The 16,991-nt window shown below is 35.1% G+C and overlaps 1 protein-coding gene across 1 annotated transcript in view; it reads right to left on the minus strand.

Annotated features, from left to right (window-relative positions):
- The window catches only part of LOC125655815 (uncharacterized), a 107,999-nt gene that overhangs the window by 83,440 nt on the left and 7,568 nt on the right, over positions 1-16,991 (minus strand). Inside the window, exons 6-13 of the mRNA XM_056145734.1 lie at positions 15,721-15,881; positions 14,661-14,900; positions 9,333-9,545; positions 5,550-5,660; positions 3,067-3,369; positions 2,290-2,570; positions 777-1,020; positions 346-471 (exon numbers count right to left, since the gene is read on the minus strand). Of these exons, the coding sequence (XP_056001709.1) occupies positions 346-471; positions 777-1,020; positions 2,290-2,570; positions 3,067-3,369; positions 5,550-5,660; positions 9,333-9,545; positions 14,661-14,900; positions 15,721-15,881 (1,679 nt within the window). The remainder of the gene's footprint in view (positions 1-345; positions 472-776; positions 1,021-2,289; positions 2,571-3,066; positions 3,370-5,549; positions 5,661-9,332; positions 9,546-14,660; positions 14,901-15,720; positions 15,882-16,991) is intronic.

Raw genomic sequence — 16,991 nt, forward strand, 5'->3', positions numbered from 1 at the left:
AAATACATTGAGAATAAAATTGTATAAATAAAGAAATACGACAGATATCAATATTTCTTGCTTTTTTGTTATGCAATGGACTGGGAAGCGAACCCAGGACCTCTGCATTACTAGTCAGGTACTCTAACCACTGATCTACCCAAAAATCCAAAAAGTCCATATATCCCCAACTACTACAGTACATTATATGTATGAGTTGTGATCACCCATTTTTTCAACTTAAATTTGAAGACTTCTATCAATCATGAAAACAAAACAATAGACAGTACTGCCTACTCCTTCTATACTTTAATAGCTGACCTAATGACACAAGCTTTGTTGGAGACCTCTATCTGTAGTACTCACCTTGACAAGTTCGGGCATCACCGCCCAAAATATACCCAGATATGCAGGAACAGGTGTAACCATTAGCAATGTTGGTGCAGTTCTGACTACATGGGGGAGGTTTGTTTACCACACACTCATCCTTGTCTGCAAAATTAGTAAGGGATCAAAATTGGAGAAATTCTTATATTCACAATTTTCAGTCCTTTTAAATACTTCTCTATCCAGATTTCAATACAAGTGTCCTTCAAGTTGCAAGAGAAGAGTTTATCTTACAATGAGATAAAAAAATTTACAAAGTCTCTCAAGTCCTTGTTAATGACAAATCTTAGTGCACACACATTTTGTCTTGTTGCCTCCAAGGCAGTGGCAAGCACTAAAATTCATTTTAATTGACATTCAGACTTGTATAAATATTTTCTGAAATGAAAACTACATTTGTCACAAAATACCTGAGCAAGTGATTCCGTCTCCATCAAGATGAACTGGACAGGAACCACAGACAAATCCAGCTGGAGTGCTGGACAGATCACGAGCAAGGACATCAGTACAGTCCACTCCTGGCCAGCAGGGATTGGTTGCACAACCATCCTGGTCATTCTCACAAAAGTTACCATCATATCCTGTCACACAGGTACAGGGAACAATGAAAAACTGGTCACTGCTGTCAACATTGAAGCCACACGTACCACCATTCTACACAGAAATATTAAGCACGATCATTAAAAATTATTCATTATAACTGTAAAAATTCAGTTCTAATTATTCAAGAACATCTCTTGAGAAGAATGCAGTTTATTTTGTCATGAAGTATTTAATTATTGTGATTTGCGAATATGTTGGGATCTTCCTTTATTCAATTCATTGGTGTGACATACACTATTAAAATTTATCCTACTGAGCGCCCTGGGAACTTAGAAAATTAGGAAGGGGGGGGGAGTTATATAGAACTTAGTTTTGATGGTCCAGTGAAAGATTGACTTTGAGATAAATTCAAAATGAGTTATTGTTATACCTCCCTTTACAATAACATAATCCACTCACACTTTATTCATTGATTTATGATTTTGTATCATTAAAACAACATTATAAACACAAAGATATGAAAGATATATATAGTAGCTATTAGCAGCATAAGTTAAGTCAAACAATACTTATCCCCCCCTTCCCCCGGTCAATATTGTACTGTTCCATTGATTTGCATGAGTTGAAAAAAAAATCCAAGGGGGAACTTATAGGTGCTCAATAGGATGCATACAGCAGTTTTCACAAAAGTTTTATTTCTTTATTACTACTGCTCTACATGTATACAGATATAAAAAACTGTTCACAAGAGACTTACACAAAGAGAAATAATGTATGCAGGATGTTTCATAAACTACATTAATTTTATTAATGTATATTGCAAACTTGACTGATATTGCATCTCACACTAATGTGTAATACTGAACAACAAATCTTATATCAATCAATCTTGTAGTTCTGACAACAAATCTTATATCAATCAATCTTGTAGTTCTGACAAAGTGCATTAAAATCATTGGAAAAATCAAGATTGCTATGCGTAGCCATATGTCCCCGCCACCGCAAAAAAAAACAATTGAAGTGCAAATGTCCAATAACTCCTGTAAACTTTGTAGAATCAAAATGGCAGTGCAATATGATCAACTACATATGGTGACTAACAATCCTAGAAATTTGAACAACATCTGTCCTGCAGTTTCCATGGAGTTCTGTCCACAAAGTCGAGTGTGACGGACGGACATCGGTATTTCACTGTGGTGGATAAAAATCCTGGATTCACAAAAAATCTATATCTACTTTTGAACTTCAATATCTAAGGGCCCACAGTCCCTTGAAAACCACTTTGAAATATCTTCTAAACAGACAAATGAATGGAAGAATATGACATCCATCTTTGTGAGTAGGAATGGTACTTGTGCCCTATACATCATAATTTCTTACCTTACACTTGCACAATTTAATTTTTGGAGTCCACAGAGACTGGGCCTTCCCATCAGACACTGTGACCTGGATAGACATGGAGTTACTGTCCGGAACATTGATCCAGGTCAGTCTTTTAGTTGCATTATCCACTTTAACTCCAGAAGGAGCATCACTATTCAAAAGGAAAAAGATGGTGTCCCCTTCATTTTGATCCTCAGCCACTAGCTGTAGTGAGAAATTACCACCAACCGATACCTGGATTGTAACATTGCCGTTCTTTATCTCTGGTGGATAGTTGGCTACAAAGAAATAAAGGTGACTTGAAAACCAAACAAAATTACATACAGATGAATTTGAATGTGGATGGAACAAAAATCTATACAAGAGCACAAGTGAAGACCTGGAGCTGATATTTGCATCAATTGATATTTTAACATTTTCCCTTCAAAATGTAAGCCTAAATTCATAAGAATGTGATTGCTGGTTTAGACCATTTAGATTTTTGAAAAATTATACTTTATGTTTCATTACAAAGCACAATACTGAGTAATGTAGAAGATCACTACTATACAGAAGATTGTATCGTGTGACTAAACAAAAGTTGTGAGAGTGAAATTTTTGTTTGATATTATGTATTCTGTTCTCCAACAATTCATCCACACTGGACTTAACCTACTAGTATCCAACTTGAAAATATAATGTATTTAGCTCCAGCTAAGCTTGTAATGTACTCTTCTTAATAAACCTAACTTGAGATGGCTGAATTTTAAAATAAAAATCTTAAAGCAAACTCACCAAGGGTGGACTGTGTTTCTGCTAAAGCCGTCTTGGTGTCAGAGGTAGCTGAAGCCAAAGCAGCATTTTCTGTAACCTTGAAATCAAAGTAACATTCCCTGCGCTTTTCTGGATCAGAATCCGTGGAAGCCCCTTTGTTACAAGCACTGATGGCTTGAGTTTTCTTGGCAGGATCCGGAAACATAATGGTCAGGTTAGCATTGAAGAAGACTGGGGTGTAAGCTGTATCTACGTGACTAGCCCAGTTAGTGTTGTTTGGACTTCCACCATACGTAAACAGAGTAGAGTTCACATTGTTTTGCCCTTCATGAAATAACAATACAAGCCGTAATATAGGTATATGTATGTGTTTGCATATATATATATATATATATATATATATATATATATATATATATATATTTCAATTCCAAAAAGATATCGTAAAATGGCTGAAATATAGCCAAATTGGTGTAAAACCTCAATCAATCAATCAACCAAATCGAGGCCACACTGACCAATTTTTGATTTGTGATACATCTTTACCCCCAAGATGCAATAGCTGATCAAGTTTAATCGTCCTAGGCCTTGCAGTGTGAAAGATGTGATCTGGACATAATTTGAGTATGTTAAAGATGTAACATTTCAAAAGGCCACAGTGACATATTTTTGGGTTGTGACACATCTTGCCCCTTCCCCGTTGACTACTGACTGAACAAGTTTTATAGTCTTGAGTCTCAAAATGTGTGAAAGATATATGACCCAGATGAAAAAGTCAACAGATGGGCGGATAGACGAAAAAGCCTATAACATGATATGACCCATCAAAAGATGGGCGTATAAACACGAATTTATAGAAGGTATAGGTCACCAATGAACTGAAAGAAAACAAGATCTACGAAAGTCAACTATAAGGAATTCCCAATCTAACAGAGTCATTCATATTTTTGCTGATCTTTAAAAAGAACATTGAATGGATGATGGAAAGTTTCATTTTAGCTGCACAACAGATACTTGGTCTGCATGAGTGATCATGTACACCTGATTAAACACATGTTGATAACCGATGTCAGTAACATGTAAACAAACCTGACTTTTTACTAATCTATTTCATTGTACATGCATGCTATTTGCATCTGTGTATTTCTTGTGATGAATTGATTAAAAGTGTAAATGCACAAATTTAACAGCTGTACACATGCAGTTTAATATGCAACTTACATTGAAATCCGTTATTTTGAAATACAGCTGTTACTTGATCACTTTATTACATGAAATCATTATTATAATTCCCTCATAGCATCCTCTTTTGCTTTGTATTAAAATGTTGGCTGATTTAAAATTGCTTACATAATGAAATATCGCTTCATTTGAGGTAAATTAGCAGTCCACTGAGTTGGTACTATATTGTTTTCATAACAGTTACTTTGAATTTGTTTACATCAGTCGTTGCCATGGTTGACGAGTCCATAATCATGCAAGTAGTCAAGTGTTCTGAGATCAGTTCTATAACCCAGACGCGTTCGTTGCATGACATTTTCAGAATTTTGATTTCATTGCCTACATACATTTGTACACTTTCATTTGAAAAATAATAAATCTGTGACCAAATAATTTTGTTTAGGTTTGCAAAAGTTTATCAAATATAAGGGACTGATTTAAAAAAAAATTCTTTTCAAAAATGACAAAACTTTGCATGTATTGAAAAGAATCAGCTGGTGTTCTGAATTTCAATGTATTCAGGAGTAAACTGTACTGTAATGGTGGTGCCACTGATAAATTCTGCGATTTGAAAATGAAGAATGAAATTGGAAGAGACATAAAATATTTCTGTCAGACTAAAACATGAAGACTTTCTGGAATAAAGAAATTTGTGTTGGATTTCATTGCATTGCTTTTTTTCTTTTTTGATCAATGACAACCAATCTACATTGAAATTATATACATTAACAGTATCATATTATACACAGTTACTTACAATCAGTGGTTTCATATACATTCAAACCTCGTTATCTCAAACTTGATGGGACAAGGATAAAACTTTGAGATATCCAAGGAGTGGACATATCAAGGGTGAAATAATTAGAAAATAAGTGGTTGGGTCACTTCCGAATCACTTTGACATTCCATGATATTTGAGTATCGGTGTTTGAGATACCGAAGTTCAACTGTACATCCGAAGTTTTTGATTTTTTTTGGGTCCATCTCAATCCTTATTTGATAAACAACTAACAATACTCTATTCATACATAAAACCTATCTAAATGTGTTCTCAAATTACACAGAAAAGTTCATCATACCGATTTAACTACATTAAGTTTATAGTCTGAACAGCTCTAAATTCATTCAGTATTAGACATCCAATCTAACTCCCTCCTACTGGTGAAGGATAAAATGTATATCTGTTGGGAAAACTTAATTGCTAATGGATAATTAACACCTTCATAACATAAATCCATTGCGATCCTCTTTAGACATTCGACAGTAAGGAAAACAAGACTTACATTTCACTCCGTATGTGTAAACGACACTCTCGACTGAGTCAGAAGGTGTGACACTTCCATTTGGTGAAGTAAAGTCATTACTAGTTGAACCATCAAAGTTGCCCAAGAGTCCTAGAAAAAAATGAAATATTGATCAGCTGCTTGTATGAAACACTGTTATCCAAATTTTATCATTAGAAATGCTAAGTTAGTTAAGATTTGTTAAGTTTGTTCATTACAGTAAGAAAACTGTTAACCTAGCTTCCTTACAAAGTATACAAGTATGTATGTTGACAAATATGTTGTAAATTGCTGTATGATATGGTGGATTCAGTTTCATTATATCAGGAGCTAAAGATGTGAAAACTACACTGAAACTGAAATAGTCAACAACAACATTTCATTATCAGTAGGCAAGTTCTATGTAGCTCAAATACAATATAATTATATAAAAGCTCTTGAAAGTACACAACACTTAAATTCATCTTTTCAAAGTATCTATATATTTTATATACATGTAGTAATAAACAAGATGTGCTCTAAATTAAAACACAAATACCCCCAAAAGTGCCCAATAAATGATGTAATATATGCTATATTTACATTGTTACAGTACATACTATTTTGGACCTGCCCTAGTCAGAACCCCGGTGTTGCGAAATTCACAATTTTAGGGCATCCCTTTCTGCTCTTCCTTACTATGTATTTAGTTTTTATAAAGTATCAGCAAAATCTAAGAAGTTTTTCAAATGATAAAGACATTTATTTAATCACTATGACCATTTCTGCCTCACAATGTTACAAAATTTCCTACCCTTTGGATCATGAAATTTACAATTTTGGTAAAGGGCTACCTACTCCGTCTAAATACCCATTTAGTTTCAATAGCATTAAAGATGTTAACTTATTTAAATGTTTTACACATACAAACTATCTGCTAAATTTGGTCCAGCCCTGCATGGACTCAAAACCTCTATCCCATAGAGCATAAAAGTTACAAGTTAGATGCCTCCCTACTCCATATATGACTATGGAGCAAGTTTTTCTTAGAGATATTCAGATGGACGTACGATTTCTGCTTCATACCAAATTTGAAAAGAATTGGAAGGGTATATAGTCAACAAGAAAAAGTTAAAACATCCAATTGTTGACACATGATGGGCGTCACACAATGGCAGGTGCAAACCAATGGCAATTGATTTCAGAACATTTCCATAGTGATATGATTTTAATTGTGGCCCTGCTAATCTTCAACCCCCCCCCCCCATTTTCTATATTTTCTACAATAAAACTTTGATTCCCTATTCATGCCAACAATAAAATTATGAATTAAATTATGAATCTGAACTTCATTGAAGTGCTTACAAATTAAAATATTTAATCAGTGTTTCTTGATAAATTATCTTTTAAAGATATACTTGTATGTAAAACTTTGATTCTGTATTGAGTCCTAAGCCTCAATTCCCCCCCCCCCCCCCCCCCATCATCAGCCATGGTTTGAAAAAAACTTGATTCTGCACTATCTTTTAATGCTTGCATATAAATACATACACTATTGCTTTTGAGAATGAGATTTTTACAGTTTTTCCCTGTCTATTAAATTCCTATATTAAAAATTGTGGCCCCACCCTACCCCAGCTGGGGCCATACTTTGAACAAACTTGAATCTTCAATACCTGAGGATGCTTGCACATTGATATGATCATGGCCCGGTTGTTTCTGAGAAGATTTTTTGCTCTATATATTTTTTTGAAGCACAGTCAGCATAAATATATAAACAAGAAATATTTTAGAAACATGCCCCCTGTGTGGAAATGTTGAAATGGAACAACTTTAAATCTTATTGATCATGAAAAACATCGGTAATTACTGTATACATGATTATTCCCCTTCTACACTCGCTGATGATTTTGCCCCATTTTATATTCGTCCACAGATGTGTTAATCATACAAGAGATTAGACAGAAAACCCAGTTTCGCCCAATCTTAAATTTGCCCACTTACGAGGGCGAAAATAAAATGAGGGTGAATATTTCCCTGTATCCAGTATCTATTAGTCATGAGCAATCATAGTACTGTTTCATCTCTATCAGGCAACAGGATCTGTTGTGAATTGATTTAATATGAGATTCAAAATAAGTATGAAGAAGTCATAATAGTGAAAGGTGAAGATAATGAATAGTGATCAATCTCATAACTCCTATAAGCAATACAAAATAGATAGCTGGGCAAACACTAACTCCTGGAGAATAAGCATCCTGTCGACCGGTCCCACCTTCCGTGAGCCCTATATCTTGATCAGGTAAATGAAATTATCCATATTCAAAATCAGTGTGCCACAAACGGCCTAACAATCGGTATGAAACACGTCAGACACCATTTGACCCAATGATAGGTTGTATTGGCAAAGTAGATCGTTGTAACGATCATAGAATTTGCGAAATGCTGACTTTAAATGAGACTGTTAAAACCCCTGTACCATCAACTTGTTTCTCAGTACCTTGCCTCGATTCAAAAACTGACCATATGCAGAACAAGTGCCCATTAAATGAAGTAATATACGTTATATTTACATTGTATGACTATTTTGGACCTGGAGCATTAGTGTAAGACATTTTGACCCATGGTGAGCATCTAGTCTGTAGGATGTACCTACCAGCATACCAAGTTGGATGCCCATCATGCAAAGCTATACTGTAAATTCCTACATATATGCGAGAAATTTATTATAATGTAATTCCGCGAGAAAATCACTCACAAATTTTTTTTCTCACTTTTAAATTTATATTGCTAAAATACATGCAAAAACACTAAATCAAGAGAGCACGTGCGAATTTATTTTCTCACGATTTGACGTCCATGAGTCATTTCGCGATAATAAGTACTCGCGTAAAATAAGGAATCTACAATAGTTCTCAAGATATTGAGTGGAAAGTATTCTCTGGTGTCCAATTTCTTGTGACCTCAAAATCAAACCGAGGGTGTTGCCCTCAGGGAATATGATTTTTCTTGGGTGAATAAATCTTCATATCTCCCTCACTATCATGCAATAAATTGTTTATTATACCGAAGCAAAGCAAGACCACAAAATAGTATTTGCGATTGGAGTTTACTCATCTATACATCGTACATGTATGTAGCTGAGATCGCCCTAACAGTAACATCGCGCCGTCAACGTATATATAGACGTTACAAACAGCGAAACACAGTGATATGATAACCAGTTTTTGTATTTCCATTCTCCTTGAATGCTGATTTACTTGCATGTTTTTATATCAACCAAAATCAGTCGATTTTAAAACTGTATATCAGAGACCCGCATATTTTGTGCCTTACGAACTATGAAAGTAGAATGACTCGGACTTATTGTGACGTCATAATACATTTCGTCTACTTTGATGTTAAATTTATGGAAAATGCACGAAGCTGCCCAAGGGGAAATATGATAGGGAGATATGACGTTTGAGAGGGAGATATGAAGTTTTGTCTTCCCTGGCACGTGACTGTTTAGACCAATCAGATTACGCGTTGCATAGAATTCTCATACTGAGGTACAATAATATCTTATATCCAGAGTAAATTGTCCCTTGACCTCAAAATCAATAAAGGTAATCTACTCTTTAGGAAACCTGTATAACAATTTGATGTTTGTCAAACAAAGGAATCTTAAGATATTGAGAGGACAACACTTGGTCTAGCAACTGACGGACAGGTGCAAACCAATATACCCACTTTTTTCCCCAGTGAGAGCATAAATGATAGAACCCACAATCAATCCAATTAACAGATTTTAACAAACTATACCTGTGAAATTACTGCGGTAGCTGGAAGATGCTGAAATGACCAGCTGAAACATTGCATTATTAAGCTGTACACCTGCTGTCAGTCCTCCACTAAAGATCATTTTGTAAGTGGTTATGTTGCTGCTGCTGACTGCTTTTGTGATTGACACTTCATTCCAATCCACGGCTCCTCCAGAGAAATCCATAGACTGAACTGCGCCATTTTTTAGGATTTCTGTCAAGGAAAAATGGTGAGTGATGTGTCTAACCCATGTAAAATATGAAAAAAGTTAAGTTTTGAAAATGGCTTTTCCCTTACGCCAATTCAACTCAATCGATAGATTATCATCCCCGCCCACCCCTAAAAAATAGGCCCGCCCGGAATTTTTGTTATTTTGCGAAACTTGCGATTTCCGGTAAAGTTTCATGTCCGACTTCGGTATTTACACTTCTTGTGTAAATTTCCGGTATAGCAACGTGAAAAACCATGTGAAGAAAATAGATTTATGCATATGGTTTTCTTAATTTCTTACGGGTGTAAATGAAAGGAAGGGATAAATGTTCTTCATATCTTGATGAAGTTTGGTATCTTTCTGTGCTTGAAATTAAAGCTTAACCTGGAATTTGTCGGTGAAATAAGCATAGATTGATATCCATCTGGCTTTAAATGATGCACATATGTTGACAAAAAGTCGTTTGTCATCATTATTTTTCTCAGAAAATAAAAATTAAAAAATAAAACCCTCCCACCCGCCCCATACTTTTTGGTGACCCTGGATGATAATCTACTAATTAAGTTGAATTGGCCTTACATTCATATAATTTATCAATATCTTCTAAACTTATATGTGTTTATTATATAATTTGCAGTACATGTATTTATATTGTGGCGGATTTGGTACTTTAACAAGACCGCTGATTCGTGATCATCATCACAATATGAATGCAAAAATCATACTTTTACCGACTTTACTTGCATTTTGGACACATTATCTAACAATGAAGAGTGGTTTTGTACTCAATGTTAGGGATTTGACAGTTTACAGTATTGCTGGAAAATTTGCACGACACACTAATATATATCTCATTTTGGGGTCATTAATGCCTGGATACAGATTTCTGCTACATTGTAAAGACAATAAAAATATGACAATCAACCTCTACACAATGATATAAATAAATTCACCAAAAGAATTAACTTCAAATTTAAAATAATTGTAGCATAATCTTGCACACTGCACACTAATCATGCAACTCGAAAAAAAAATGTAAAAACACTTAAATCCCCCCCCCCCCCCAATGGTCATTATTGTTTCACACCTGATTTTTTTTATGCATACATTACAACTTGTTTACAGTTACTCAATACTGGTGTACAAATAGTGACTTGGGGGAGCTAATTTGACAATAATTATGTGTAAACAATTTGAAACTGAAAAAAGTGTCTGAATATCATCTTCAGACTACACACGAGAATTTTGCAATAATGGAAGTAATTACAGAAAAAAGAGCTTTTAAGGTTCTAAGCATAGGTATGCTTGGAGCCAATCTATCAAGTTTATATGTAATCCTCAAAAAAAAAAAAAAATGATAATCAAAGGCGTAAAGGGCCTGAGAGTCGACTCGCTCTTCATTGTCAACTGGAATAGGTAATCTTGAAGGAACAAGATAGTAGTAATCAAGGATGACGAACATCGTTTGTGTGAATTTGCATATGCACGCTTCTTTTAGCAGGATTTATACTTTAATGCATCATAACTGTGTATGGTGACTAAATTTTACTAAGTCATAACCACTACCATTTAAATTACATGTACATATCCAACATGGATGTAAAGAGTCATTGCTAACTTATGATTGTGCTAAACAATCCATGATGTACAAATGCTAAGAATTGGAGGAAAATCATTATGTAGTCATATAGTACTTTATATCAGAACAGAAAACCCTCAAATAAGCACCACAGTGGTTGTAAGAAGATACCATCCAACAAAAAAGTTTAGCAAATCAATTCCTTGAGCTTAAACTTTAGTCAATATAACAATGACTATGCAGTTGACATCTATAAGAAACATCGCTTATTTTACTGTACTGACTCTCCGTGCATATTTTGAGAGTTTATTCATCAAGTAGTCATAAAATGCTACCATCAAAACAATAAAGAAAACAAGAAACGTTTGTCAAACAATACAAACATACAACAATGCCCCCACTCCCAAAGTGGTGCAGAATTGTAAACGGTTATACACATGCATCATTTAATTGATAATAGTACCAAACCAATGCAAGTGAAGATGTTGAGTGGACAATATCTTCCTATGTCTAGAATGAACTGACCCTTGGCTTTTGACCATGTGACCTAAACTATATAGGAGTCATCTATACCATAGGATGTACCAGTGTACCAAGTTTGGTGTCAATCAAGCTACTGATTCTTGAAATATACGAGACATTATATTACTATGTCCAGTTTGACCCTTGATCTTTAACCATTTCACCTCAAAATCAATAGGGGGTCATCTACTCCTTAGCTTAGGATGTACCAGTGTACCAAGTTTGATGTCTGTCAAGCAAAGGGTGTTCAATATATTGAATGGACAGTATATTCCTATGTCCAGAGTGGACTGACTTTTCACCTTTTGACCTAAAAATCAATAGGGGTCCTCTTCTGCTCATAACCAACCAACATTTGAAATATAACGATCAAGTGAATGTTTCCCAAGATATTAAGCGAACATGTTGTCTGCCGACCGACAAGTGCAAATCAACCCCCCCTCCTGTTCTTCTTTGAAAGGGGGCATAAGTAATTGTTTATAGAATCTCATATATATAGTCACATGAATTTAGAAATATGGCTGAAATGGTTTTCCGTACTTCGGAAAAACGTAAATACTGACTATCACATTGACATTAATGGGCTTCCATAATTCTAGAAAAAACTACAATTGGAATATGCTGATTAATTTACACTCGTATTTAACCAAATATATATATTTGTAATACACACTTTTGAAAAAAAAATTATGTGAAGGGACACATTATACATACCACTAAAGGTTTTTGACTCATTTTGTTTTAGTCAATGCAATGTGCACTTCTAATTTTTCGCCGCGTTGTTTACTTATCTAAAAGCGTAAAATTGTTTTTTTAAAAAAATTATCTTACACCTTGTAACTAATCATTATGAAACACTTCAAACAGCCAATTAAAATTTATCATCGTACAATTTTTAAAACTGCCATGATATTATGATACCGTGACTAGCACATGTTTTGTGTACACGTCCTTTGTCACTTGATTTTGTCAGATTTCTGCATGTAGCACGTTTTTCATGGATCTGGGAATATGCGATTACTTTTGAGGTTTAACTTTCCTTTTGCAGTAAACGACTGATGTACTTACCCATCTAAATGCGGCGAAATTTTAGAGGGTTATGTTTGAATTCTTCATTTAGTGCCAATCAAATTACTGGTTTTGATTATTGATATGTTTATAATTACCGAGGGGGGTCGTTATATCGCACCCTGGTACGCCATTTTTCGAAGCTTGGGTGATGTTTTGATTACAAGACATTGAACGCTCGCATCGGCTATTTAATTGATATATATATATATATATATATATATATATATATATATATATATATACAGTGAAACTTCTCTAAACCGGCCGGCTCTCGGACCGGAAAAAACGGCCGGTTTAGAGGGATGACCGGTATACCGAGAATTTAGCAATTATAGACATTTTATCTCAATATTCACAAAGTAGGTACTGTTCACTTTGATCTGGTGATCTATGATCAATTATCGGTGGAGATCAAATTAGTCCGCTTGTACCTAAAGATAATAGATAATTATGAATTACAAGAAATATTCTCGCTGAAATCATCAAATTTTAAACTGAAAATCTATAACAGGATACATAAAGAACAGAGGCCTATTATTGGAATTCCTCTTACCTATAAAAACTGTTTACATTCGTCGCTTATGTCATTAACAATTTTGTTTAGACGTTTTTAAAAAGTACAGTAGTAAATATGAAATTGTAATTTGAATATTTCTTTGGAATTTGAAGTCTATGGAAACCAAGAAAATTAATCTATCTTTTAATAATTATCATTAACAGTCATGGATTTGTTCTTTATTAACTACCGCTTATATCCATACGAAAGTATGGTGAAACAATATGGCGGTATTCATTTAATAATTTCCTAACTGTTTTTTACATTTTGTACAGAATTTGTAAGGGTCTCTTGGATTAGCTAAGTGTCAATTAACACGCTTGACAGCACAGGTAAACAATAGAAATTGAAGAGGCCTCTAGTGTTTTTCACACCTCCGATGGATAATTTCATACCTGGCCAGTCGGTCAGTCAATTTGCACACTCGGACGATCTTAATTAACCTTTGGCCAAGATTTTCTTGTCTTCAAAAAGTGGACGGTATGTTAAGGGTAAATTACACATGTTTGTTAACAAATGTACTTCAAAAAGTGGCCGATGTCCGGTTTTCAGGGGTGACCGGTTTTGTAAGACTTTCTTTGTAAGGAAATGTTAAGATTTCTGCTGGGACTTTGAAAATCGGCCGATATTCAGGGAGAACCGGTATTCTGAGGAGCCGGTTTGGAGAAGTTTCACTGTATATATATATATATATATATATATATATATATATATATATATATATGTGTGTGTGTGTGTGTGTGTGAACTTTAAACAAAGAAAATATCGAGTCTGTTAAAACTGTATTGCTACGAACTCTCGTGCTTTACAATGAAGATCTTTGTGCGCGGGATTTATTTGCGGTCGGTGTAAGAATAAACAGAGAGTTTGTGATACGCGATGCATCCGCACGCCGTTGATAGCAAGGAGCATCTCGCTTCGCGAGCCGACTCAAAAACTAAAGGGGTGGAGGTAGCAGGGAAAATGTACCAGTTCTTGACACTTATAGTGACAAATATGAAACTTGTAAACTTAGCTTAACACTGATAATGTTCAGTCATGATTGCACCAAATAGTCATTGGCGGGAATGGCCAACAATGCTATTGTCACGGTAGGTTTCATAAACTTTGCCCCTGTAAATTTTGAGCAAATGGCTGCATGTCCATCCAGACTATTCAGAAAAATATAAATGAAAGCAACATCATGGTAAAATAAAACTATCACATCTACAGTGTATAAATGGGTCAACCTTATGTAGAAAATATGGGTTCACATTTAGCATCTGATTCCTTATCCATGATTCAGCATTTAAAGCTTGAATTATAAGGTGCACCTAAAGGTACACAACATTCGCTCTTCCAAACTTCAAGGAATGGACCCCACATTTTATTTCATGAACACTTATTTACCTGCATCTGTAGCTGCAGAATTCAATCTGAATTCCACTTTATCACTGTTAGGATTGGACTGTTTTCCTGCTATTGCACTTATAAATGTAGCACTCTTCACACCCGCAGCATTCCTCTGAGGTGAAAATCGTCCTTGAACCTCAACATCTGCTGCTTTCATCAGTACAAATTCTCCATGTCCATTGAACGTGAAGGATAAACCATCTAGTGTTGTCAAATGTGGATCTCCCAAGGCACCACCTAGTGAATGCAAAAAAGATGTTTATCACATGTAGTTTTCCCAAAGCACCACTTAATGAACAAAGAAAAGTGAAAAGCTGGGGTTGGAATAGTGCAGGATTAAGAATACAGAATTCGACATAGTTTTTTCATAATATTAGTCAAAAGCACTAGCAGAGTCTTTAACTGACTAGTTGATTGGCAACTAGTCCTGCTGCCAAAAGCAGACGGCCAAGTTGCAAAGCGACAAAGGGGTGGGGTGGGGGTGTTTTTCCAGGGTCTCCCCATAAAAATTTTCAAACTCTAGATGCAAATTGTGCTTTTCTAGTTTTTGAGACAAATAAATGAAAATTTAGTTTGATTTAGACAGCTTGAATCATCAAAATTGGTACCGTATAAGTTTTACATTATGACCCCTGGGTCGAGGCTTCTGCTGGTGGACTGTTAGTCCCCGAGGGTCTCTACAGCCCAGTAGCTAAGTACTTCGTTACTAGCTTGAAAATACGAATGTATATTTAATTGTTGTTATAAAATTTAGAAATTCATTTCAAAATTAAGGATTATCTCCCTCATGCATAGCTCTTATCCTTAGACGAATTTGACTCCACTTTTTTTGGCACGCTGTTTTTGGCTATAATAGCTCTAAAACTTCATTGTTATTTCGGATTTCAAACATTTCGGTTGAGCATCACTGACGAGACATTATTTGTCGAAATGCGCATCTGGTGCATCAAAATTGGTACCGTATAAGTTTTACATAATCAACAGTGGAGATGTTATGGAGTAAAAGAATGTACTACAACATATGCATACCTTGCTTTAATTTTCTAAGCATACTGACCTGCTCCACTGGCCACAAAGTTCTCAGCTGTGCATACAGGCAGTACCTCCACAAACTTAGCACAAAGGTCCTCTCTTGAAGCATAACTATTTTCAGCATTACAACAAATGCCAAAGTTCTTATCTGCTGAAATTTGTTCAGCTGAAGTCGGCTTTCCAATCCTACAGTAGAAAGTGTATCATTTATCAACATTCATAGCCCTGATAAGCAAGCAGTAACGCTCAAACTATAGTTAAAATCATTTTCTTCATCTCTCAGATCTATGGTTAATATTAGCTGTAAAACTAGCTGAAAATCAAAGTTTGTAATAAACTAGCTGTGAACACTCCAAGTCAGGTGATATTAATTTTTCTACGCTACGTTCATCTTTCAATTCATTCATTATTACATTTTTACCATTCATTACTACTACCAAAAGAGTGGGGGTGGGGGTCAATCCGCCAATTAAATGTATAATTTTTGCATAGAAAAAATGTTTGTTTATGCACACTTTATTGCTGTCATCATACTTTTAGCAGTAGGTCTATTTATGTATCATGATGTCTAATTCTATCAAGTTATGAAATGGAAGCATTAAGCTTCCATCTCCATAGAACTAAGCAGTATTAGATATATGGTAGTATTCTATAATGATAAGATAAGACAGGAAGGCAGTAGTTTTACAACTAACAGTAGTATCATGTTACAATCTGGTTCCAGAATTCTATGGCCAAATTAGGTAATGGATTGCATAACTGACAAGGGTGTAGATCACTTGACCAGTGATAACCAATGATAGCTCAGCTTCACTTACAGTGCATCAGCTCTTTGTTCACTGCCAGAGGTGCAACAGTGTGTTCATTTGTCTAATAGTATCTACCCGACGGTGTCAACCTGGGTACCAATAGTTAGTATTCTGCCCGAAGGTGTCAACCCGGGTACCAATAGTTGGTATTTACCCAATGGTGTCAAGCCGAGTTCTGATGGGTTCTCCGAAGAGGTCAAACCGGATACTAGATAGGTTGACTCAGTGATGTCAACTCGGGTTCAGTAGGGATTTCCTGAATGTCAACCAGGAAATTCAGCTTTGGGGTTTACAGATTATTTTATCGCAGTGACGTGAGTAGCCCCCGAGAAGGCCAAATATGTAGTTATGTTCGATATGTTTATTATTCTATTGTACACTAGGTGGTATACTTTATTAAATTGTCTGTAGATACATGTATGAATGTGAATAAATTATGAATGTTATCTGTGTTTTAGTAGTGTATAAATTTTATTTTACATGTGAA

This window comes from Ostrea edulis, chromosome 7 (assembly GCF_947568905.1).
Source record: "Ostrea edulis chromosome 7, xbOstEdul1.1, whole genome shotgun sequence".
Lineage (NCBI taxonomy): Eukaryota > Metazoa > Mollusca > Bivalvia > Ostreida > Ostreidae > Ostrea > Ostrea edulis.